At 32.6% G+C, this 25,100-nt stretch overlaps 2 protein-coding genes across 8 annotated transcripts in view; one reads left to right on the top strand and one right to left on the bottom strand.

Annotated features, from left to right (window-relative positions):
* The window catches only part of LOC118183321 (uncharacterized), a 51,521-nt gene extending 36,682 nt beyond the window's left edge, over nucleotides 1-14,839 (bottom strand). For 5 of the 7 annotated variants that reach the window (XM_085823441.1, XM_085823442.1, XM_085823440.1 and 2 more), the window contains exon 1: nucleotides 14,451-14,839. In XM_085823441.1, the coding sequence (XP_085679567.1) occupies nucleotides 14,451-14,488 (38 nt within the window). In that variant the 5' untranslated portion in view covers nucleotides 14,489-14,839. Of the gene's footprint in view, nucleotides 1-13,000; nucleotides 13,842-14,450 lie in introns of those variants that run through there. The other 2 variants (XM_035352823.2, XM_035352819.2) reach the window with 2 other exon arrangements.
* A 136-nt stretch (nucleotides 14,840-14,975) lies between these two features.
* Nucleotides 14,976-25,100, top strand: part of Smurf (SMAD specific E3 ubiquitin protein ligase) — a 221,955-nt gene continuing 211,830 nt past the window's right edge. Inside the window, exon 1 of the mRNA XM_035352818.2 lies at nucleotides 14,976-15,397. Within this exon, the coding sequence (XP_035208709.1) occupies nucleotides 15,346-15,397 (52 nt within the window). The 5' untranslated portion in view covers nucleotides 14,976-15,345. The remainder of the gene's footprint in view (nucleotides 15,398-25,100) is intronic.

Below are 25,100 nucleotides of genomic sequence, written 5' to 3'. Positions count from 1 at the left end.
AAGGCTTAATATTTGTTTGCTTTAAACATTTCTTTTAATATAAATTGCTTTCAAATACTTTCTTTTTAATTCAACAGATAAACATAATTTCTTGTTCAGGTATGAAGTTCCATTGGTCAAGTCCTGTAATTGCTGTGTCAAGAATTCCCACTAAATTTTCAACTGAAAATTTTTCATCCTCAGCAACAACTCTGTCACTTTCTTCACTATTGGTAGTGAAATTTTCTGGATTCAGAACCACACTACAGATTTTGCCATCTGTTAGTTGATTGATGACTGGCATGGAATGACAATGGAATACTTCCATTACATTATCTTCCTTTATTACCATTTCAGCTAATTTCTTCAAAAATTCCATTAATTGAAAAATTTTGCTTTTTGCCTGAATGCCTTCAAATTCAGCATCCGCTATACAGTATTGGCAATGTATCATGATATTGGTGTGTAAAGGCATGTTGTTCAGTTAAATTTTATCTTATCTGTATTGCACGCTAATGAAGTTAAGTCTCAGAATATTAGTTATTTATTATACTTACGTCTATATCTTGCACATACTTAAAGGCTTACCCAAGTCCTAAATAAATAAATTCCCCCATATACTTAACATGTATCCAGGGCCAGCACTAGACTTTTTGTGGCCTGGTCCAGACTCTATGGGTCCAAAATTCTGCTGCCAAGTGCCTCCTTAAATTCTAAAAATTTTGCATCCCAGTGCCATCTCTTAATTTTGTTGCTTGGTGCTTGTCTAAATTCTAAAAAAATTAACTTCCCCAAATTTTGCTGCCCGATACAGTCGTACCAGCTGTGGTACTGGTTCTGTGCTTACATGAACATTAAATCAGCTGTTCCCAGTTCAGACATGACCAAATGTTACCTTTTACCCTGTGAACATAATTTACAAAATCTATTTTTTGCATATGGAAAGAAATTTCTGTTAAATTTCGCTAACTCAACTGAATGCTTGGCAGCAGATTTAACTGAAATCCATAATCATCGCCAAGTGCAATGTCAAGATAAAAGTTTACCATGCTGAGTACTATTCAATTACCGATATATATAAAAAAAAAGTTTAGACATCACTGCGTGACTGTGTTGATAGCTATGCAATGATGAAAGCAAAGGATAATAAATAACGATTTGCCTAGTTGGTATCAGTGCAAAAGTGGAATTAAGAATTGGGATTCTCCACATTTTATTAAAAAAAAAAAAAAAAAACATGAAATGTGAAGCATAAAGTATAAAAAGAAAAGTTGTTCGTAATGCACAAGTCCAGATCTTAAATCATCCTGGATTTCAGACTTTGTACTGTAATTACCTTGAAAGTTCTTGAGCACTAATGTATTTGCATAACCATCTAGGTGCAGTCCGGTGATATTTTACAGAGCGAAAAGAATGATTACTAGTAATTATAAAAAGTCATTTATTACATGCATTCATATTTGGAGTTTTAATTAGATATTTATCCCAAAAATTTATTAATAAACCTGCTTACAAGTGGATTTTTTTTTTTTTTTTTTTTTTTTTTTTTTTTGTTCACCTTGGCAGAAATTTTGTAATGATCACTTTAAGAATATATAAAAGAAATTGTCCTCTTTAACAATTTTGTTGCAAAGTACAGAAGAAATTTTAATGTAATTTCTTGCTCTGTATGTAAATCCCACAACTGCATACTTTAAAACTGAATTCAATGCAAATATCATGATTTGTTTATAAAAACCATTGAACTTGGTACATAAGAACACATATAAAAATGATAATGCTGCTTGTTCAAACTTAAGAATTGTCATGAGCATGATTGCCAGAGTTTAGCATATTTGGTTGTGTTAATACATAAGTACCATCAATTGAAGCAGTTTAAATCTATTTAACAAGATGACTATAATAAATATAGTTCAACTATGTCAAAGCTATATAAAGAACTTTATTTTTACTGCTACAGCATTCTGATCTTACTGTGAAAATTTATTATTAGTAAATAAGAAATTTTTTAAAAATTGAGATCAAATTTCATAATTCATAAATTGAGATCAAAGTTCCATAGGTACAGAATGACTTTCTGAATAAGAGAATTCTACAGAAGTATCTGTGTCCCTAGGTTTGAGTACCAAAGAACAGTGGCAGTATAAATGTAGTACATATGATAGTTGAGATCCAATATATACAGTAAAAGCTTGGGTAGTGAAATTACGAATACGTGAAAATTCTGGATAGTTGAGCATATAAAACACAAAATTCATGTTAGAAAAGCCAAATTAGTGGGAAAAACTTCTGCTCGAACATTATAAAAACAATAATCTTATTTGTTTTCAACTTGAATATCAGAAAACTACATTTAAAATCAAGACTTGAAGGGAAGGGGAACTCATTTTTGTCTTAAAATAAAAGCTGACATACTTCATAGGCTTGATACAATTATGAAATTCCACTGAAAATGAAAGTTTGCTGTTATGTCGCCAATGATTCCGGCAGAAGTTTAAAAAAATTTATCGTTTTTATTTAGTTAAAAATAAAGTGATACAAATTATGCATACAGCATAAAAAAAAACTTAAATTGCTCATCATAATTTTTCACATCACATTGCCATCGTTTAACAGTATTTAAAGTGCCGTATTGTAACTATTTTTGATTCCTGAATACTGTAACTCAGAAAATACTCCACTTCACGCAGTCCCAAATATGAATCAGTTTTTCAAAAGGTGAGGGAAAAAATACAAATTATATATTTCTTTACAAAAATTAAACCAGCTTATCGAGAAAGAATCAAATTTACATAAAACCAAAATGAACTTATGAATGCATTAAGATCTCACCTTATCCATTATTGGCACTAAATTAAAGTATTTAGTAACAATGCTTATGTGTTAATAGTATTATGAGATAACAGCATTACAAATCTCTCATTTATTATTATGATTTCTTTTTAATTCTAAAACATTCTGGTTATTTAAGCTTTCCAGTTAGCTGAATGCCAGATAATTGGGCTTATACTGCATGAGCTATGTAACCAGTGGATCTGGTTGCAATGTGTGATAACCAATGGATCTGGTTGCAATCTGTGATAACCAGTGGATCTGGTTGCAATAACCAGTGATCTACTGAGCTGTACACACAGAGGTATGATGATACATAAAACCTCTGTGGTACTTTAGTCTAGGGTTACGGGCACTTAAAGGGTTGTGGAAGCAAATAACCAGTATCATACGTTATCAGGCTTTTTAATCTCAGATGGAGACTTTTGCTAATAGGAAGGAAAATTTAGCTTCTCTGATCTTATCATCTTAATTACTAACAGCCTCACTTTACAGTTCTAGTCTAGCATCTCACATAGTGTTTTGCTTAACGAGACATTTATTCACCTTGACTGATATATAAATGTAAGTCTTAAGAAACTCTTTACAAAATTTCATCTAATATTACAATGATATTTTCCACTTCTGTTCCTAAAACACTGATGTGACTTTTGAATAAAGTTAGTTACTTTAAAACTTCTTAAAAAATAAAGTTTTAATAAAAAAATTTTAAAAATGCAACCAAGCATTTGTTTTAAAGGGAAAGTTATACATTTGAAATAACTTCTAAGATGTAGAACCATTAGGCATTATTTTAAGTGGACACACAGAAAATTCACTATACTCTCAGTGAAAATTGATTCTGAATTATTTCATTGCTGGCCAGTTGTGTTTCCTGTTACATCATTAAAGTATGGAATGAGAAAATGAAAATTCATTTCATCACTTCCCCCTTAAAAGATGAATGAAAAGGGAGGAGATTCTGTCACCAACACAAAATTATTACCCACCACATTTTATTCAGGTGCCATGATAGAGCTACAAGGTTTTTTTTTTCAAAGTAGGTATCAGGTATGCTCTCATTGGGAACAGAACTCTGGATCTTCTAACTGTTAACTGAGCATACCAAGTTACATAATTGATAGCACACACAAAAATTCCAAATAAGGTTACTCATAAAAATAATTATGACCTATTGCAAAGACTTAAAAATTGCATCTTTTGTTATTTACTCCACATTTGCATCTTCTGTTATTTAGATTATTTTCCCTGAAAGTATCTTGTACACCTTTGAGGTTATATGCATTACAGTTTAAGAACTGCTATGTTAGAAAATGCTCTAGAAAGGCATTTCTTAGTGTAACTATTCTAACAATTTTTAGGACCAATATTTCTTCTCTAGAGCAATACTTATCAGATCAACGATTTCAGCTTAGGAAATGCTACCAAAAATCATTATTATTAGATTACCCAAATTACTGTAAAATCTTGATCTATTATTTGTTCAGGGTAGGCAGAAGGAAAAAATGAAGAAAATAAGTCAGCTGGAAGGTTCAAATTGAACATGATCCTTAATTTCTATGTTATACAATCCTCAAAAGTTAAACTGCAACACCAAGAAAGAATGCTCGTAGCATCATGCAAATTTCAGGATCGAGAGTTACAAGATTGATATGCAAATGATTAAAAAAACAGACACATAAAATCATTAAAAACCAATTTATTCAGTATTTAATGCCACCTCGGGCAGCGATACAGGCCGCAATCCGGCAAGGCATGCTATTAATGAGTTTATTGATAGTTGCCTGAGGTAGCCTTTGTCAAGCAATATCCACTGCTGTACACAGATCATCCAGGTTTTGTGGCCATGGTCCTCGGTTAATGTCTCTTCCATTGACATACCACAGGTGTTCAGATGATATCATACAGGTCATGGGATTCATAGCTGGAGAGGCTGCCGCCAGCCAGGGTAGGATGTAAAATCCGGTCAGGCTGTTAAGAGTACACTGTGTGACATGCGACTTGGCATCTTGCTGGTATAACATGTTGGGTGCACCCTGCAACCAGAGCAGAACTTTTCTATACTTCTTCTCTCTAATAGTCCGTAAACACTCAGATGCTGTTTATAAGAAGAGAAAGTGGCTGACCTTTATGGCCTCATATGCATACCACGTGATCCAATGTGTGCACAACTTTTATCATTTGCATATCCATCTCACAACTCTCAGTCCTGCAGTTTGCATGATGCTATGTGCATTCTTTTTTTGGTGTTGCAATTTAACTTTTGAGGAGTGTATTTTACATTAACTGAAAATACTTTTAAGTTAGATTATTAAGATAGGGCAAAGCACATAAGGATTATTCGATTTTATCTTCATTTTTACAGAAATTTGTAGCTATATTATCTTCCAGACATTACACAAAAACTTTTCATTTAAAAAGAAGACTAAACAATGCAGTTTAAAAAAGTCAGTTATCACAACTACTGAATAATTAATATATATTAAAATTAGGCCTATTCTTTTTTTATTCCATTCATTTTCAAACTAATGTTGTCTTAAGTAAATAAGTATTAAAACTGGCAATCATTTAAACATTCTAAAACTAATTAAATATTTAAAGCAAAGATGAAACTCAGCTCTTAAGTTTTTAAGGTACTTTTCCGTTTTGCCGGCGCAAGCGATAAAGTCGCCAATAATGGTACAACCGATGCCAAACGGAATATTCTCGCTGGTAACCTTTTAAGCCTCATTTTCAAAACAAGTCGCAGCTTTTTCTTATCAGATTGATTGTTTCTTTCAATACTGGCATATAATTACATAGAATTTTTATCAGATAGTTCACTTTTATGTCTAAGGCCATTTTCGGTAATTAAGTCAATCAGGATGCAATCACAGCGCTTAACCCGAAGCCGAAAATATAGAAAAGGTAAAGTCAAGGGTTAAATTCATCAATTCTAACGAGAATGCATTAGCGAAGTAAAGCACTGCAGTTTTACATAATTTCTGAGTAAGCTATTCGTACGAATTGAAATAGTTCTTGCATTTAAACTTGTGTTCCAAATTAAGATTTAACTTGAAATTAATGTAGATAATTACTGAGAGCAGTAGATTTTTGTAGAGTAGTTTACGTGAGATGAGATCGCTTGGTGTCACGTGATATAAACCAGCGAATCAGGATGTTGAACCATGAAAGCATAGTAAATTCTTAAATTAATGTCTTTTTACAAATTTATTGGCTTTTTATAAAATTTTAAGCGATATTTAAATGTTTATGCCTTCGTTTCTTAAAAGAATTCTTAGAACTAATATTTTTAAAATATTTTTTATGTGTATACTGTATGTTGTCGCCAATAAAGTCTTCTTGGCGAGATTTGCGCCGGCGAAACGGAAAAGTACCGTTTTTAAATATATCATCACAAATTTAAAAGGCTGCTAAAATCAAGTCATTTTTCGTTTTCACACACCTGCTATTACAAACACCAAAAGAAGACTGTATCAGTTACTATATGTTTATTCATTTAACTTATAACATTATTACTGGTTAATCTTTGGATTATCGTAACTTGGCGATTTTTTGGTGAAAATTTGGCGACCAACCCTGCTACAGCAACCTGCTAATTTTTGTTTGGATGCCATTTTTTTTCTTGAAGTAAAGGCATTTTTTTTTTTTAACTCAACATTTTTTTTCCAGCAATCGGCTAGAACTTTTATGGAACAAAAGTGCTTAATCACGACGAAGATTAGGTGCGAAATTGGGAAAAAGTGCAGAATCGCAAACTGCTTGCCACGTTTTTAAGAACTGCACATACACGGTATCCATGTACACGGCGACATATTTTCACTTAAAAAAACTCATCCCAGAATTGCACAAAAATGGCATTGCGCACACTCGACTTTATCCATGTACACTGCTAAAGTCCTAGCTAGTAACCTTTATCGCCTTAACAAAATATCGCCAAACTACCTGTTACCATATTCCAAAGATTAGCCTTATTATTTATTTATTGTACATGAAAGTTATCTGCCTAAGGAAGGCAAAACACATGAAGGTGATTTGGAACGAAAAAGGATGCCCTCCTAGAGGACTTCTTAAGGAAAACTGGCTCATATTCATGTTAGACAAAAAAAAAAAAAAAAAATATATATATATATATATATATATATATATATAAACATTCCTAAGCACTGCTCCATCTGCTAAGATTCAAACTCAGATAAAACTACCAGCATTCATGGGATTCATAGCTCAGTGATTTTACTGCTCAGGTACTGATGGGTCAGCTAGTTGATCAAATTTAACTACAATATGAGATGAGCTGCACTGAAATGTGGCTTCGAAAATTACAGCATGATACATATTATAACCACTTAATTTGCCTACATAACTGGGGTGTATTAAATACTTATATTAAAGTCTACTACAACTCTATGTATAAGGCAAGGTGAATTAGCTTCACTGAGGTGAAAAACTGGCTATTATCAATGTTACAGATCAGCAAGACTGGCACGAAGTACAGTCAAATGTCGTTAATTCGGACACCCATAATCCGCAATGATCTATAATCCGGACCTCAAAGCTACATACTTTCTGCGCATGAGTCAATGCGCATAGGCATTTATGCATGCGCGCAAGACCTTTACGGCTGCGCATATGCATGTGCGCATGTGCATAATACGTTTACGCATGCGCGTTTAATGTATAACGGATGGAATAAGCTAAAATTATCTAATTATCTCTTTCAGTTAATGTTGCAGATTGCGTTGTTCCTTAATCTTCGAATTGGATCTGGCTTATTATTTTTTGCAGACTGTTACAGCAATTTTATAAAAGTAAGCTTGAACTTTCGATTATGTCAAATAAGAATTTCCGATGCTGCTATTTGAAAGGATGTACAAAGCGAAAGTATGTTTCAATGTCCATCGGAAATTCTATTCTATTTGAAAGGATGTACAAAGTGAAAGTATGTTTCGATGTCCATCAAACAAAAAGTGGAATTGCTGCAAAAAATGGATAAAGGCATATCCTTTGTTTCTCTAACCATTTCTATTTATCAATTTCACGCTGCTCTGCGGCGGGGGGATGCCACGGCGCGCATTGAATTGGAAGTTGATCTGTCAGCGCTATCCTCATCTTTGCCAGCATTGTATACAACCCGTTTCCAACGATGTGGAAGTTGCAGAATACCTGTAGCAGCGCCTGTTTTGTTGATAGTTTGAATGGACCAGTCTACTGCCGCAAGAATCTCAGGAACAGTTTGGAAGCTAGTGCCACAAAGTGGTTCCTTCATCTTAGGAATTAAGTCATAGTCACAAGGGCTTAGATCTGGAGAGTATGGTGGATGGTAAAGCACTTCCCAGCCCCATCTCTTGAACAAATCAGTCACAGCTTGTGCTGCATGTGGCCGAGCATTGTCATGCAAAATGAGAGGAGCGTTCTGCAGAAAGTGTCGCCGTTGTTTTCTCAGAGCTGGTCGGAGATTCTGCCCAAAAAATGAGCAGTAATACTGCGCAGTGACAGTCTGCTGTGGGGGAACGGTATGCGTTAGGATGACACCATCACAGTCGTACACGAGAATCACCATAACTTTCACATTGCTGGGGTTCTGGCGAAATTTGAACGTCGTGGTGACCTGTGATGACGCCATTCGTTTGATTGGCGTTTCAGTTCTGGCTGGTACAATCGGGCCCAAGTCTCATCCAGCGTAATGATACGGCGTAAAAAAGAATCTTCTTCACGCTCATAGTGCTCCAGGTGGGTTCGGGCAGCATCGTATCATACCCATTTCTGCATTTCTGTCAATTGATGTGGAACCCATCGTGAAGTAATTTTTCTCATGGACAGGCATTCCTTCAGAATGTGCAGCACAATCGTATGCGCTAATCCTGTTTGTCTGGCCAGCTGACGAATCGTTTGGTGGCGATCACTGTCCATTAGTGCGGCAACAGCTTGCACGTCTGCATTGCTGACACTCGGACGACCTGGCCGCAGCATGTCTGCCACGTTTTGGCGTCCTTCACTGAATGCTTTCACACATCTTGATATGCTTCTGTAAGGCAATGCAGATTCCCCGCAAGCCTCTTGAAGCCCTTGATCATTAAATTTTTATACAACATCGTTGTTCTTGTTTTGAAAACATCCTGACAACACTTACTTTAGACCGCGAGCTAATACAAGGATCCGTTCTTCGCGTCACTCCGCATGCGCGTGACGTAGGCAGGACGAGTCTTTTTGCTGAGAGGTAAGGTAGGTATGTAGTTCACGTGTGGTATATGCGATATTCTTTGGTTTTGTTGCATAGCGGTTTTTCAGCTGTGTTGCCACTATTAAAGTTCCAACCCTCGTATTTTATTTGGCTTATAATTCCTTACTAAATGTAATATTTTATCTCGATGTACTCTGATATGATTTAAATCAAATTCCTCATCATTAGAATTCGCTTCCGATGAAGAAGAAAGTGACACAGAGGTTATTGAAAACGAAAAAATTTCGATTGACAAATTAGTCGGTATTCTCGACACAGCAATTATAGGACTTGAACAGCAGAACTTTGTAACTGAAGAAGAAATTATATCTGTTTATAGAATTAAAGAGAAAGTATTATCACATAAAACGAAGCAACTTAAACAACTTACATTGAAAGAAATGTTTAATAAAGAAGACAAAAAATATTAAGCTTTTTTTTTGTAAATTTTGATACCTTTAGATCATAATTGTTCTTTATTTCATAAATTACGGTTTCATATTTTTAATTTTATAATTTCTGCATGCCATCTTACCAGATTTAAACTGATGATCTATAATCCGGAATCGAAGTCCCGACGAGTCTGGATTAATGACTTTTGAGTGTATTAAGTATTTTGTCATCCCGTGCACCTTCTAAGCTTCCTGAATGCTGCTGCATAGTGCCTCCTTAAATTCTAAAAATTTTGACGCTTGAAAACTCTGCTGCCCAGTACTATCCATAAATTCAGAAAATTTTGTTGTTCATTGCTTCTCTAAATTCTATAAGTTTTGCCACTACCCAGTGAAGCTGCACTGGCGCTACATATGAAAAAGAATGTGAAATCCTTAAGAAACCACAATTATCAACTGCTAGGAATGATAGGTATTCTGAATTTGGTATGGTAGTCATGGAAAATTCAGTCAATCATTCTCACGAAATGAAGGCAATGACACCAAGAGGCAATTTTTAGATAAATAATGATAAAATCTGTGACACATGGACTTAACGAGTTTCGTTCTAGCTCATGCAGTAAAGCTGTTGCTGTTCTAAGCCTTGTTACAGCTCTGGGTGGTAAAAAATGTTTTAAACTTGGGATTCCTCAACTACAGGACAAGAAATGGTAAAATTCTTTCAAAATTATGGAATCTTACCATCATCCAAAAATTGTGATAATGGCTATGATATGGCGTTTTATTTAAAAACACAAATTCAATGGTGTTGCAATACTGACTAGTGAAAAATGAACATCCATTTGGAAAGATATGTGGTTCAAGGGTTTAATCATTTTTTACTGGTGGCTTAGAGAATTGGCTAGTATTCAACAGGGACAAGAAGAATTAAAAGATGAGTGAGAAGACTGTTATCGAATGGAAAAAAATATTTAAGAGAAGTTTGTACAAACAGTCTTCTAACAAGGCCAAAAGAAAAAATTAAAGGGGCCAAACTCATTCTCAAAATTGATGACAGCCTTTCCTCAAAACATAAAAACCATCAGCAATGGTTGTTTAGAAGAATTTGCAAGGAAATGAATGAGTGTTCTAAGGTAAGGTTAGAGTAGATTGAAGAGAGCCCCTTGTATTATCACAAAGTTGTTGTTTCATTTATGGTAACCTGAATAGTTGAATGTTATGGAAACCCTATTATGATGTAATCGGTTACATGACTGCAGTAAATTTTGAATTAATTGAAAAGATTTGTAACGGCTTGTGGTGTGTGCTGGTTAGAAAGTACATTGTTTATTTTGTGGTTTAGACGATAAAATGGCTGAATGAGGTAAGATTAAATTGAAGTTTTTATATAATTTGGAAAGAAAGGGGGAAAACAGCATTAATTGACTGGTGTGTAAATGAAGATTTACTTAGTAGCCATTATTAAATGTCCTGTTTGTAAGAAGGAAACGCATATGGTCGAACGTCGGACGATAACAGCGCTACGAAGGATATTTTTTACTCCTATTTTTGTGAATTTATGTGATGACGCCAGTATACAGATTCTAGTTCAGATAATTTTAGAAAGTTTTTGAATGCTGTTAAGCAATTTTGTTTGACTGAAGACACATTAATTTGTAAATAAGGTAAGTAGGTATTCCTTTTGTGTAGTGCAAAGATGAATTTCCTTTTTTAGTTATTTCATTGCTTCATTTAAAATGTAGTTTATTATGATTATATATTTTTTGTTGGCTGCTCCTTTGACTTTTTAAGTGAATCTAGTTCAATGTGTACAAGGACAAAGTCAAGGGAGTGCGCAATGCCTAGTTTGGGTAAAATCCTGGTATACGGTGCAGCTTTGGCGCGATTTTGAAAATTATCACCAACACCAAAAACGACCCAAATAACATATATGTATATACTATCACTACATACATAGTATATACTATGTATAACTATATATATTCTTTGAATGACCCATTTACTACTCACCGTATATGTTTCGTTTTTACTGCTCATCATAAAGTCGCCAAATCCTGTATGCACCGGATACTAGGATTAAACCCTAGTTTGTACAATTCTCTGATGTTTATGTTTTTAAGTGAAAATAGGTCGATAAGTAAATGGATAAAGTCAAGGGAGTGTGCAATGCCAAGTTTGTGCAACTCTCTTATGTTTTAAATAAAAATAGGCCAATGTGTACATGGATACTGAGTTTGTTATTTTGTCTTTGTGTAGCAGCAATTTTTAAGCCAAAATAACAAGTCAGAGAACTGCACAAACTCGGTATCCATGTACCACCAGAAATCGCCAAGGGGCACCTGTAAATATATTTTTACCTAAGGTAAAAGTTCAAAATAGGAAGGTGATAACACTTATGCAAGCAATAAAAGATAACAATGAAAAAGGTTCTACAATATACTCATATTCACAGAAAGCTTGTAAAAGCGATACAATAAGAGCTGCTAATTTTTGAATATTTCAAAGTTGATAAGAGGTATAATTTTGTAGGTCAGGACACTGGAGTACACCCACAAAACATTGAAGATTGTGGGGTTTGGCTAAATGGCGGGGAAAAAAAGCAAATGATTGGCCTCTGGAAGGTTAAGCCATAATTTCATCAACTTTCACGGTCAACTGGACTTTCAGCAGGTACCAAAACCAGCATAATCATGATGCTAGGAATGATAAGTTATTAAATTTCGTTATGTAAATGGACTACCCGGCCAATTATGACATTTCTTAAATTATTGCCAATATCATAAATTTAAAATGGCTTTAACCCTTTTACAGGCGGTGGTAAATATCTTACCACTAAGCAATTTGTTTTCTAGCAGCATACGAAAAATTATTTACCAGCGCCCGATATCAGGAATTTTCCTCTGGAACCAGAGCTTCACATTTTCTGTAATAGATGGCTGTAGAGGCCACATAAACCGCAACATTTCTGCATTCATCCAGTTTTCAAGCAAAATGGAGAGAGTAAGCACGTACTCTTTTCTTATTTTATTGTGTAATGATATATAAAAATACGTTAAAAGCTATATATTCATATATTTTGTATCTTAAAGGTTTGATAGCTAAATTGTATTAGGCATTTAAAAAATTATAGCGAAATATTTTGTTTTATACATATTTGAATTTGGTGGTAAATTATTTACCACGGCATGCTTACTGATTTTAGAGGTGGTAAATAATTTACCACTGCCTGATAGAAACACAGTTTTACTAATATGTTTCACTTTAGAAATAGCATTTTGTTTGGCATGGTACTTGATTTCTTTGTATATCTAATACTTTTATATTAGCATTTCAATAATTAATTATTTCTAATATTAATTATTATAAATATTATGGAAAATATTTTAGCGTTCATTTACGATTACACAATTATTTATGTATTTAGAAATTATAATTAAAATATTATTTTAGAATGCCATAAAGGTAATATTTTGATCAGTATGTTCAAGAGATTTTAAAATATAAGTAACTAATTTAATGTAATGAATATTATTTTAGGTAAACGCATTGAAGAAAAAGAAAAAAAATTAATCACCGAGGAAGCTGTAGAGCGTTATTTTGCACTGCCTTCAGATCCTGAAGATTCCGAAAAAGGACTCCCTCACGCAAGAACTGCAGGCTTTTTGGGAAATCATAATTATGAAGGGGATCAATAAGTTACCTTAGATTTGTACTGGTCTTCTGACTCTTTTTTTCAATAATCAAGAAATCTTGTCAATTATGCCAGCAAAGAGATTAAAAAAATACCCTTTCAAATTTGCATATCAATGGCAATCAAAAGGCTGTCCCTTGAAATGAGCCAGAATTTGACAAATTACAGTAAATGCGTTCTTTGATCACCCATTTAGATAAAAATTCAAGAAAAATATTCAGACTTCAATCTATTGATGAAAAAATGGTAAAATTCAAAGGAAGGTCCACAATGAAGCAATATATGCTAGGGAAGCCTGTAAAAAGAGTTTATAAGATTTGGGCTAGATCAAACGCATCAATTGGTTACCTATATCAGTCTGAAGTTTACACTAGGAAAAAGATTTGAATTTAGGTTGAGAGTAGCTCGCAGCCTAATTGGAGGCTTCTCTAGTAAAAAACAAAAACTGCAATCAAACTGGGTATCAGCAAAAAAGGAAAATGCTATTCCAAGGGGAAATCCGAACAACTAATGTTAGAAAACACATGCCAGTCAGAGGAGAAAGTTACAGAAGGTGAAAATATTGCAGCACAAAAGTAAATCAGAAACGTACAAAGGTGTTATATTCAACATGTCACGTACCATTCTGTGCTGCTTCATGTTATAAATAAAAATTAAAATTAAAATCAGTAGAAATATTGCATTTGGTTATATTTATATCTATAATCACTTTTATATTAATCATCGATTTTATATTATATGTATATTTAAATAATCAAGAATAAATAGTTTTACTCCAAAATACATGTTTATTTGTGATATTTTTGTAATTATGATTTTTTTCTTTTGCACAATACAGTAAAATGCCATTGCTTATACCGGGTGGTGGTAAATATGTTACCACCCCTATTAGAAACAACAACAACCAAATTCCAAAAATAGTATTTTTGGTCATAAACGAGCTACTTTTCTCTAATAGTTGCATAAAATATGAATTTTGAAAATAAATGGCCTGGGCCCGATAAAGGGTTAATGTTGAACACTATCTTTTAGCCAGAGTACATCACATTCTGATTTCAGTGAAAAACTAGCCAAAATGAGTGTATTTACAATTATTCTGAGAATTCCCTTCAATTCAGAAACAATATATAAAAAACGAGTAAACTAGAACACGATAATTTATATTTTTGCGAATATGAACACTCATATAGTGCTGTAATGAGAAACTATTTGGCACAAATCTGATCACTATCCATTTACATTATCTGAATGAGAAGGAAAAAACAGTCTGATATTATTGTAAAATAAACACAAAATTGATAGCAGTTTTTTATAATAATTGTTGCTAATTTACTTTTGTATAGATATGCTGATCGATTCCATGAAGCACATATATTAAAATGAACACTGACAGAGCATCTCTAGTTTATGGGCCGTCTGAACAAAATAATGCAGTTTTAATACAGATATGACAAACGATTTCAAAAAATAATTCTCAGGAAAGTGCAAATGACATAATTTTAACATACGGCACGCTGACACAAACTAAAAATTAATTGCAGAAGAGTATAAACATCATCGAGTTGCCACATCCAACTAATAAATCAATAAAAGTTCGCATGTAAATAAACAGCGGGCTGCTTAGATAATGACAAAGTTGTCGCTCGAATCAATAATTATTTTTGATTATTGAAACAATTACTCATAATTTTTCCAATGTTCTGACATCATGAAGATTATTTAATATAGTTGAAATAAATATTATTATTTGTGCACAACAAACAAATAGAATATTTGATACATAGGAATGGCTGTTCTTATGCTGGATATGGTCATTCCTGACATCTTGCGGAAGGAAAATAACTAAAAGTTAATGTAAACTTTTTCAAAGTTATTTTATCTAACTTCATTTTTAAGAAAAAAATTTAACATAAAAGTTTGATTTGTCTAAAGATATGTCTACAAATATTTAAATAACCAATTATGTTCAGATAAAAAATATTTGAATTAACACTGCTAAACTATTTTCTTCGCGGCAGGATACTAGTTCTGTCACTGTATGAGGTGGGATCTCTAATACTGAAGCTTGTATCACTCCGTCACTCAGGGGGTAATGTCACGTAGCGAGGTAGAGCTACATGTATGTTTTTAATGTTTCCCTATCTGTCATGGATTACTCTCAAAATTATTTTAATATGTGTCCAAAGTGTTACTATATGAGGATCATTTAAAGTGTTGGAAGGCAGAGCATGGCTAACCAACCTAGCAGGCGAAACGGAGCAATGAAAATTCGCTTAACAAGTGAGTGTTATTAATTTCATACATTTATTTAACTCATTAATAATTCTCCAACAATTAACTCTATCTCACTCTGAAGTATGTAGCTTGCATGAAGATATCTAAGAACAAAGAAAATGTAAAAGTATTTCTTTAAACGGTTAAACTTAAAAAAAAAAAAAAAAAAAAAAAAAAAAAAAAGGGCAGGCTCCCAAACTTTTTTTTGTGGGGGTAAAAAAGTGATTCATAATAATAACAGTTTAGATGTAGATCTAAATAATAGAAAATATGATATTAATATAACTTTCTGAATTATTTCTACTTTCATTCCGGATGATTTCGTTAAGGTTGCGAAATTTAGCTCCCAAAAAATTTCCTGAAGTATTAATTTGCGGATAAGAGAGGACATATTTTTTCATATTATTTACTGTTCATGTAGTTAGAACGATTTATAATATTTAGTAAAATAAAAATGTAACTAAGTAATCTTATCCGACTTGTGATTGGCAGTTCAAGGCGTCAACATTTATAATTTCAGTGTTTGCATTTCTTTTTAGTAGTTCTGTTTAAAGTTTGTTTTTACAATAAGTGTATTTATATACCTCCATGTGTTAATCGAATTTTTTGTGTGTTTAGTTTTCCTGTGAAGATAAAAACTTGTCAATTTTAGCTTCACTGAAATTTGATCTCTGAAAAAATTATATGCTAATATTTAAATTCCAATTTTATTGCAACTTTATTGTTTGTAAAAGAAGAGAAAATCTAAAATTAAAAGGAAAAAAATCTTTTCACTAATCTAGTCTGAAAAGGATTATTTTAATTATACTTTAAAAATATATGCAATTAGGTTACTGAACCGATTTTATAGTAGGTCCTCAATAAATATTGAACTCAATAAACAAGAATTTACGTTAAAAGTTTAAAAATGTCATTATCAATTATTCTGAATTCAATCTAACATTTAGTAACGTACATTTATTTTATATGCAAATAGTAGTTTAAGTATTTTTGGCATTTTATAAATTTTTTTAAAAAACTTTTAAGTAATTAATATTACTCTCTAGATTTTAAAATTGTCTGCTAAAAAAAATCTGTACTTTGTTTTTAATTATTAAATTGCTTCCATTGATATCTGAGGAGAAATATTTTCATTAGTACTTTTTCTTACTTTGCTTACTTTTCATTGTTCTAAAAAGAATTAACAGTTATATGCAGTAACAGAGTTAACAGATATGTATAATAATGCCAGACTGAGAAATAATATTTAAAAAAAATATACATACAATTTATGGTTGATCTTTCATTATGGTAACTTGGCGATTTTTTGGCGAAAATTTGGCAACCAACTCTCCTACAGCAACCCTCTATTTTTTTTCCCCGCCGCCATTTTGTCTTCACGAAGTAAAGACGTGTTTCTTTTCTTTTTATCTACTGAACACTTCTTCCAACAATCTACTAGCCGAATTACACTTATGCTAGAAATTTTATCTAACAAAACTGCTTAATCATGACAAATATTCACTGCAAAATTGGGAAAACACAATACCATACTCCTTACGTGTTTTTCAAAATAACACATACACATAAACCATGTACAAGCCGACTTATTTTTACTTAAAAAAACATCCCAGAATTGCACAAAAATGGCATTGCGCACACTCTTCACTATATCCATGTACACTGCTTTTTTCTCATAAATTAGAAAAATTTCACGAAAATACATGACAATTTTCTCAATCTTTAAACCCGGTAAAAAGAACATATATGAAATTACCTGATCGCGAAAAAGTATTTACCCTTTACAAATATGAACATTTCCACATATAAAATAAATAAAATATCCAAAAATTTCTAAATCATCTATTACATTATACACGTCACCAACGAATTCATACCGCAAGTATTACAAATACTTAGTATCAAATATTTAAATTATTTCCATGCAAGTTTATTTCAACTTAAACGTATACCAAATTCCTACAAACATAAAATTCACAAAATAACTATCATTTCATTAAAATATAATTAAATTCAAAAACACTACTTAAAATATAAATGAGCACATACATTAAATTAATAAAAATTACCTTACAATCCGAATTACTTTAACTAAATCATTGCTAATAACAATTTTCCCAATAATACCAAATTCCTTTCCACCTTACATTTAGAAAAATGCATAAAAATAATATCCTCAAATAATTAAAAATACTAACTTACCTAATCTTCTTCAGAATCTTGATTACGTGGCAGATACACTTTTCTAATTCATTCAATAAAATTATTCAAAGATTTGTTCTGCAAATTTTTCTTCCATACTTCCTCTGCTAAATAAAAAGCAAACTTCTCTTTATCACAATGCCTAAATACCCATTTCGAATCACTTTAGTTAGGGCCATGGGATCCAAAAATTACACAACACTGTTTCACACAACACAGAATAAAGCTAAATACAAAATTTCCACATTTTTTCCCGATTTCCCCCCTTTTCCGATTAAAGAACCGTAATTCGTCCATTAATATCACATGACATATCCCATGATCTCTCATTTCCCTCACGCAAAATAATGCGTAATCGGAACTGAGTACTGCTCACATTATTACCTAAGTCCCAGGTAGTAACCTTTATCGCCTCCAAAATGTCGCCAAACTACCAGTTACCATATTGTAAAGATCAACCCAATTTATTTATATAGCTATAAATTATTTAGCATAAAATCTAAATTTTTTTGGGGGGGGAACACTAATAATAAAATTTGATAAGATAAAATTTGACTTAATTTTACACATAAAAAATTGAATGCTTTGTATAATATAGAAAATTAGAATATGTAATAATTGTAGTTATATATAATGCCATTACAGATGGTGATAATATTTTATTTATTTTAAATAATTCATTTCACTTAATTCATTTTCATTTTATTGTATCAACTTTAAATTTGTCTTAGCAAAGAGAACAAAATATTTTCGTCTGAAATATCTAAATTCTATTCAAGTAAATAAATTTTAAATTAAATATGTGAATGTTATATTTTAGTTGAAAATATTTAGCTTTTCTGAATGTTTCAGTTGAACGCATGATACTTCAGAATAAAATTGCTGCCAGTTATTGATAAGTCAAATTTTACTATAAACTTCTCTAGAATAAACTGTGATAGCAGTTTTTTCCCCCCTTGGAAGTATTGTTGACAATAATTAGCCCATTATTTTCTAAATATAAGAAAATTTGTAATTTTGCTTTCTTCTTTCCATAATTTACTGTTGATATACATGATTAAATCAAGTTGACCTCTGAGACCATAATTCTAAAACTGGATGTGGTAATCAATATGTTCATTTGCAGCATGGGATGTATAGTTTTTTTTTTTTTTTTTTTTTTTAATGAAAGAGGGTGTTGCTGTGAAATTTTTATACTTTTTTTGTTATTGGAACTGTGTTCAGAAATATAGCTATGTATACATAGATGTATGTATATGCACATACATGCATTTCTAAATCTGGTCCCAAAAAGTACAAATTTTTTTGCAGTTAATTCACACACACAGGGAAAAAAAAAAAAAAAAAAAAAAGTGTTAAAAAAGGAATTTGTGATTGATTTGTTTTCTTTCAGTAAACATTTTGAAAAGTTATGTGTATGCATTAAAGCATTTATCATTATTATTTACAGTCAAATCTCTGTTTAATGAACACTATTTTATGAATGCCTCTACATAGCAAATTTTTTTTACGGGGTTCTGTGCAAGGGTTGAATTGTACAAAGAACTCCAAATAGTGAAGTACTCTGTCTATTTAACCCTCTAATCAGCAAGGCTGTATATATAAAGCCTAGAATATTTTTTTCATATCTCAAAATGTATATATATGTGGATGTTAAAATATGTCAAAGAAACTAAGGCAATATATTAAAAGTGCGCAAATCCAGGTATAAAATACCAGGAGAATTTTTACATTAAAATAAAGACAATTTTTTCTCATAGTAGTTCTGGAAAATTTGTACTTTTTTGGTGAAAACCCTGGCTGGTCAGAGGGTTTGAAGTTTTTGAGTCAATAATTTTTCAAGATTTTTCTTTCTACTTTAAATTATTTATTCATTTGCTCTTACATGTATATTTTTTTGCAACTGTGGTCCTAAATAAAAAAAGGGTCTTGTTTATCTGCTGTCACATTCCATTCTGCATGAGGAGTGAAGTGGGGAGAGAGATTTTCGAATAAAAATCTTTTTGTTAAAAATTATCCAACCAATCCTGTTTCACAAAACTGTTTAAAGTTAAGCAACAAGTGCATGCTATTTTTATTTCTGCTTTTTGTGGTTTCATGCTGTAGACAGTTTTTAAAGTTAGTTGTGTATTGAATGATAAAAATGTCAAAATAAATGTTAACTCTTAAATAAGAAATGCTAATTCTCAACAGAATGGACAGAAGTGTAAAAAAGAAAGACATTGCCATAAAATTTGGAATTTTTCAGAAAAGTTAATCAAAAGTTCTGGAAAAAATTTCATCAAGCTTTGAATCCAAGTGCCAAATATAAGAAAACATGTTTATGAAGACGTTGATGAAGCAATGTTAAAATGGCTGTACACAGTGAGGAAAAAAATGTGCCAGTATCACAGCCATTGATACTTGAAAAAGCTATGGAGTATGTCAAAGCTTTAGGTCAAAGTGAATTTCATGTGAGCAGTGGGTGGCTAGAGAAATTAAAAAAAGAAAAAAATACTTGGAATAGTTGCAAAACTCCAATGACAGTCATTAATGATGGTATTTTCAGAAAAATGAGAAGTATAATATTAACTTTTGAAACCCGGCGGTACGGTAGTTGTACCATGAAAATGACTTTCGTTAATGCCGGCAGCAGTACAAGTGTCGTACCCGCATTTTCTGCTCCATTTTCGAGTAATCATCTTTTAGATCTCAGGATGGTCTATCATCGCTGCTCACAGTAGCCACTGCTTATGTATTGTTTCCCGCTTCTTATTGGTTTGGCTTTTCATCTCGTGCCAATATACTTGAAAATTAAATAGAAGGTATCTTTTTCTCATATTAAAGCACTGTCTCTTAATTTTAGAGTGCTAACTTTTTCCTTGCAAATGTTAATTCTTATAATGGCATTTGTTTCAAAGATCTCAGTCAAGATGAAATTAACAAGTTGCTGAGAGATTTAGAAAAGGAAAATTCGCCGATACTGATTCTGACTATTCAGAAGATGGAATGTGTCTTTTAACAAATGTAAAGACTTTGAAGACAATGTCAATAATTTATTTGAATACAGGCAGCCAAATGAGCATGATAGAGCCAAGCTTACTGGGGGGGGACGTATATTTAGAAGATCCTAGTGTAATGAAATACATAACATTGAATTTTTCATGTTTAAACACCTCAGTTCAGGTCCCAGCGAATGAACTAGCTGTATGGTCTTTTGCATGGGTTTCCCCATGAAAAATGTGAACGTGAGCGAGTTCTTCCAAGTATTCTACGAAAACATCGCTATCTTTAGCAACCCCTCCATTGTGCTTTGCCTATTGATGTTTAAACTTCTTCCCTCAGGCCAGTAAATATTGTATTTAATTATATCGTAACAGCCATCTACTATTCTTGTTAGGTAATGGGTAGTTTGATCTATGTATAAGCGAATAAACAGATTACATAGGCTTCTCTCCCCATGTATAACATGACTATAAATTGCTTTCTCTCCAAAAGTCCCTGACAAAGGTTAAAGTTACATTAATTAATTAAGATAAGGAAGTTGAGGGCTATCTGTCTATGGGAAGAGATGCCATAATAAAAGACTTCCAAAGGAAAACTTTCTCATATTCATGGTACACCCGAAGAAGGCCACAAGGCCTGCTATGTTCACCTGGAATTTAACCGCGGTCGAACTGCCAGGGTTCAGTGATTAACACTTTTCCCATGGTGGGCCCCTATACGAAGGCATCCCTATTTTGAGGCAACTAGTCCTCTCGTGCATTGTCAAAATCGAACAAGCAATAAGCATTCTATTGTTAATACGAACTGAAACTTTTTGATCTGGCTAATAATATTCGCTGCATATGTATTTATATACTATGATTAAAACTTCAACGATTTTGCACGCTCTTGCATAATAGTATTTGTGATTTTCATTCATTGTAAATTAAATAAAATCAATTTATCTTTAGACTAAGGTGATGAGATGTCGACAGTCCCAATTTTTAACAATTTGTCCCGCGTCCCGTGATGTTTTAAAAAAGTCCCGATTTTTAGAAAGAACGCACTATAAGCTAGTGGGAGAATATGGTTTTCGGTGGCCATGTGGCTACTTTGCCAGGGTATGTGTCTTATATTCTTTTTGCTAATTTTATAATGTTAAATTTTAATAATAACAGATAATTGTTGACAACTGATTATCGAGAACTGCTTATCAAAGTTTGCATTCTTGATCAGTTGTTAGAATTCAACCATCGTTGTTTGGACTTTGGGTAGTGGTGATTTATTGTGCCAAAAATTGCCTCTACACAAAGACAAAATAACAAGTCTAAGAATTGCACAAACTCAGTACCCATGTGCACATCGACCTATTTTCATTTATAAAAAACATCAAAGAATTAAAACTTGGCATTGCGCATTCCCTTGACTTTATCCATGTGTACATCGACCTATTTTCACTTAAAAAAATAAGAGAATTGCTCAAATTTGGCATTGTGCACTTCTTTCACTTTGTTCATGTAAACATCAATCAATTTTCACTTAAAAAGTTAAAGGAGCACTCAGTTCCACAGTAGAGCCAAAAAAAAAAAAAAAAGATTACATCATAACGGGGTTTCCATAACATTCAACTACTCAGGTTATCATAAATGAAACAACAACTTCATGATAATACAAGGGGCACCCTTCAATCTACTTCAACCGAATTGGATTATGGTAAAGCACATGAACGCTATCTGTTTAAAGGGATGAGTACTTTTCTGTAAACCTTTTTAAGAGAAAATTGCTCGCATTCACTTCCTGATGGAAAATTCCAGATGTAATCAGGCCGTTCTCCATGGTTTGATTGGGATTGATTTGGTTTGCTTACTGAATTATGTCAAAGCACACAACAGCTCTCTGTATAAAGGGAGGGATGCCTTCGTGGAAGACTTCCTAAAGAAAGCTGGTTTGTATCTACGTTACACATTGCGAAAAGTGTGAAAATGCCCATGAATCCAACCCTTTAGCAGGGATTCAAACCCAGCGAGCTACAAGTGTTCAGCCACCTTTACTGCTGTGCTACTGAAGGGCCCATAAAATATTTTAAAGAAAAAGTATTAAAATAACCGATTTAATTTTCTAACCTATTTTTCTTAACCGACAGTACATAAATTAGGCATCTGAAGTGATTATTTGTGAATAAATAAGCTGTATTGCACTTTTCTCCAATATTTCATATCACAATGGAATTATTGCACTTCAAAGTTATTTCTCATGAATTTATTTTGTTCTGTTTATGATTTTTTAGGTACAACTCTGATATACGCTCTAATTTCACCAAATGTGGTAATATGTGTTCTGCAATGGTTTTTGGCGCGATTGCGTTTTGTATGGCAACCCTGTTAACATTGAAAAATCTTTAGCTGGAGCTCATTGGTTCACGTCATGCTCTGTGTCTGAGAAGATAGGGGAAAAAGATAAAATGGTGGAAGTTCTTGAATTGAAGTTTGGCAAAAGGAAATATCATTGGGGCCATCCTGTTGAGGGGCAGTGGGTATTTGGAGGTGTGGAAAGAGGGTCTGGGAGATTATTTTTAGTGGCTGTGCATGATAGAAATAGGGATTTGTGATTATTTGTGAACCATAGTATGAATTTTCTGGATAGTGTGTCTAGCTGTCATATAAATACGATACAGTCAAAAGTCGTTAATCCGGACTCGTCGGGACTTCGGCCATTCCGGATTATCAATTTTTCCGGGTTATAGATCATCAGTTTAAATCTGGTAAGATGGCATGCAGAAATTACAAAATTAAAAATATGAAACCGTAATTTATGAAATAAAGAACAATTATGATCTAAAAGGTATCAAAATTTACAAAAAGAAAAAGCTTAATATTTATTTGTTTATTTTATTAAACATTTCTTTCAATGTAAGTTGTTTAAGTTGCTTCGTTTCATGTGATAATATTTTCTCTTTAATTCTATTAAACAGACATAATTTCTTGTTTAGTTACAAAGTTCCGCTGTTCAAGTCCTATAATTGCTGTGTCGAGAATACCGACTAATTTGTCAGTCGAAATTTTTTCATTTTCAATAACCTCCGTGTCTCTTTCTTTACTATCGGAAGCGAATTATAATGACGGGGAACTTGTTTTAAATCATATCAAAGACTGAGCATATCCAGATGAAATACTACATTTGGTAAGGAATTATAAGCCAAATAAAATAAAAACATCTGCCCTGAAGATAAGGATAGTGCTGACAGATCAACTTCCAATTAATTGCACGCTGCAGCGTCCCCCTCCCCCCCGAGCAGCGTGAAATTGATAAACAGATTTCGGATTTCGAAACATACTTTCGCTTTAGATCCTTTACATATTAGCAAATGTATATTGGAAATTCTATTTGATATAATCGAAAGTTCAAGCTTACTTTTATAAAATTGCTCTAACAGTCTGCAAAAAATAATAAGCCGGATCCAATTCGAAGACTAAGGAACAACGCAATCTGCAACATTAACTGAATTAGATAATTTTAGCTTAGCTTATACCGTCCGTTTCACATTAAACGTGCATGCGCACATGCACATTCGCAGCCGTGAAAGTCTTACGTGCACACGTAAACGCCTATGCGCATGCGTTAATTCGACGCATGCACAGAAAGTTTGTAGCTTTGAGGTCCAGATTATAGATCATTCCGGATTATGGGTGTCCAAATTAACGACTTTTGACTGTAGTGATTACGTGGTGGCATGTTAAAGGCGGTATGAAATGGTATTTCTGCTGTTCGAAAACACATTAATTCACGGTAAGTGCATTTTATTTTATTCTTGTTCTTATTTTGTAGAATGTTATGTTCATTGTTTTTTAGTATGAATTTCTGTCGTTATTGTTGTTTTTTGAATTGCTTGAAATTTATTTTAGTTTATTTTGTTGATTAGTGTGTAGCGTCTAGATTGTGCAATTCGTAGATGTTTTTTAAAGTTGAAACAGAACGCTGTGTACATGGTATTCTTTGAAATTTATTGTTGTTATGTTAATTTATTAAAGCTAGGTATGCGTAGTTCGTAGATTCGCTCACTGTCTAGATTGTGCCATTTTTAGATGTTTTTTTAAGTTAAAATATATCGCTGTGTATATGGATTCTTGTCAAATATTTTTGGTTAGAAACTTTAAAAACGTTTTTACAACCTAAATTTTTTGTTTTTGTTTCGGATTTTTAGCTTAAATTGTGTGTTCAAAACGTGAAGACATTTTAGGCCGTTTTGGAGACATTTTAGGCTTAAAGTTTGAAATGTTGACAAAAAATTTAGATAGTAATATGGCAGCATGGAGAAATTTGGCGACTTGAGGGCGCATATAAGAGTAGTTCCATTTTTTATTTTTTCAAAGAGAAAATATCACACTGTAAATAAAAAATACACAAGAGGATACTTTATGAAAAATTTGGCATAAACAGTTTTCTTAATTTTGTTTTGAAAATATTCCAGGGTAATTGTTTTGATTACTGGAAGAAATATGAAAAATAGATTTAGTACTACAGTACAAGTTTAAACACCTAGTAT

Source organism: Stegodyphus dumicola, chromosome 9, assembly GCF_044657685.1.
Source record: "Stegodyphus dumicola isolate Sdum_Otavi_A_Nest chromosome 9, ASM4465768v1".
NCBI classification, from domain to species: Eukaryota; Metazoa; Arthropoda; class Arachnida; order Araneae; family Eresidae; genus Stegodyphus; species Stegodyphus dumicola.
The sequence above is the reverse complement of the archived record's forward strand: the minus strand, read 5'-3'. Positions and strand labels throughout refer to the sequence as shown.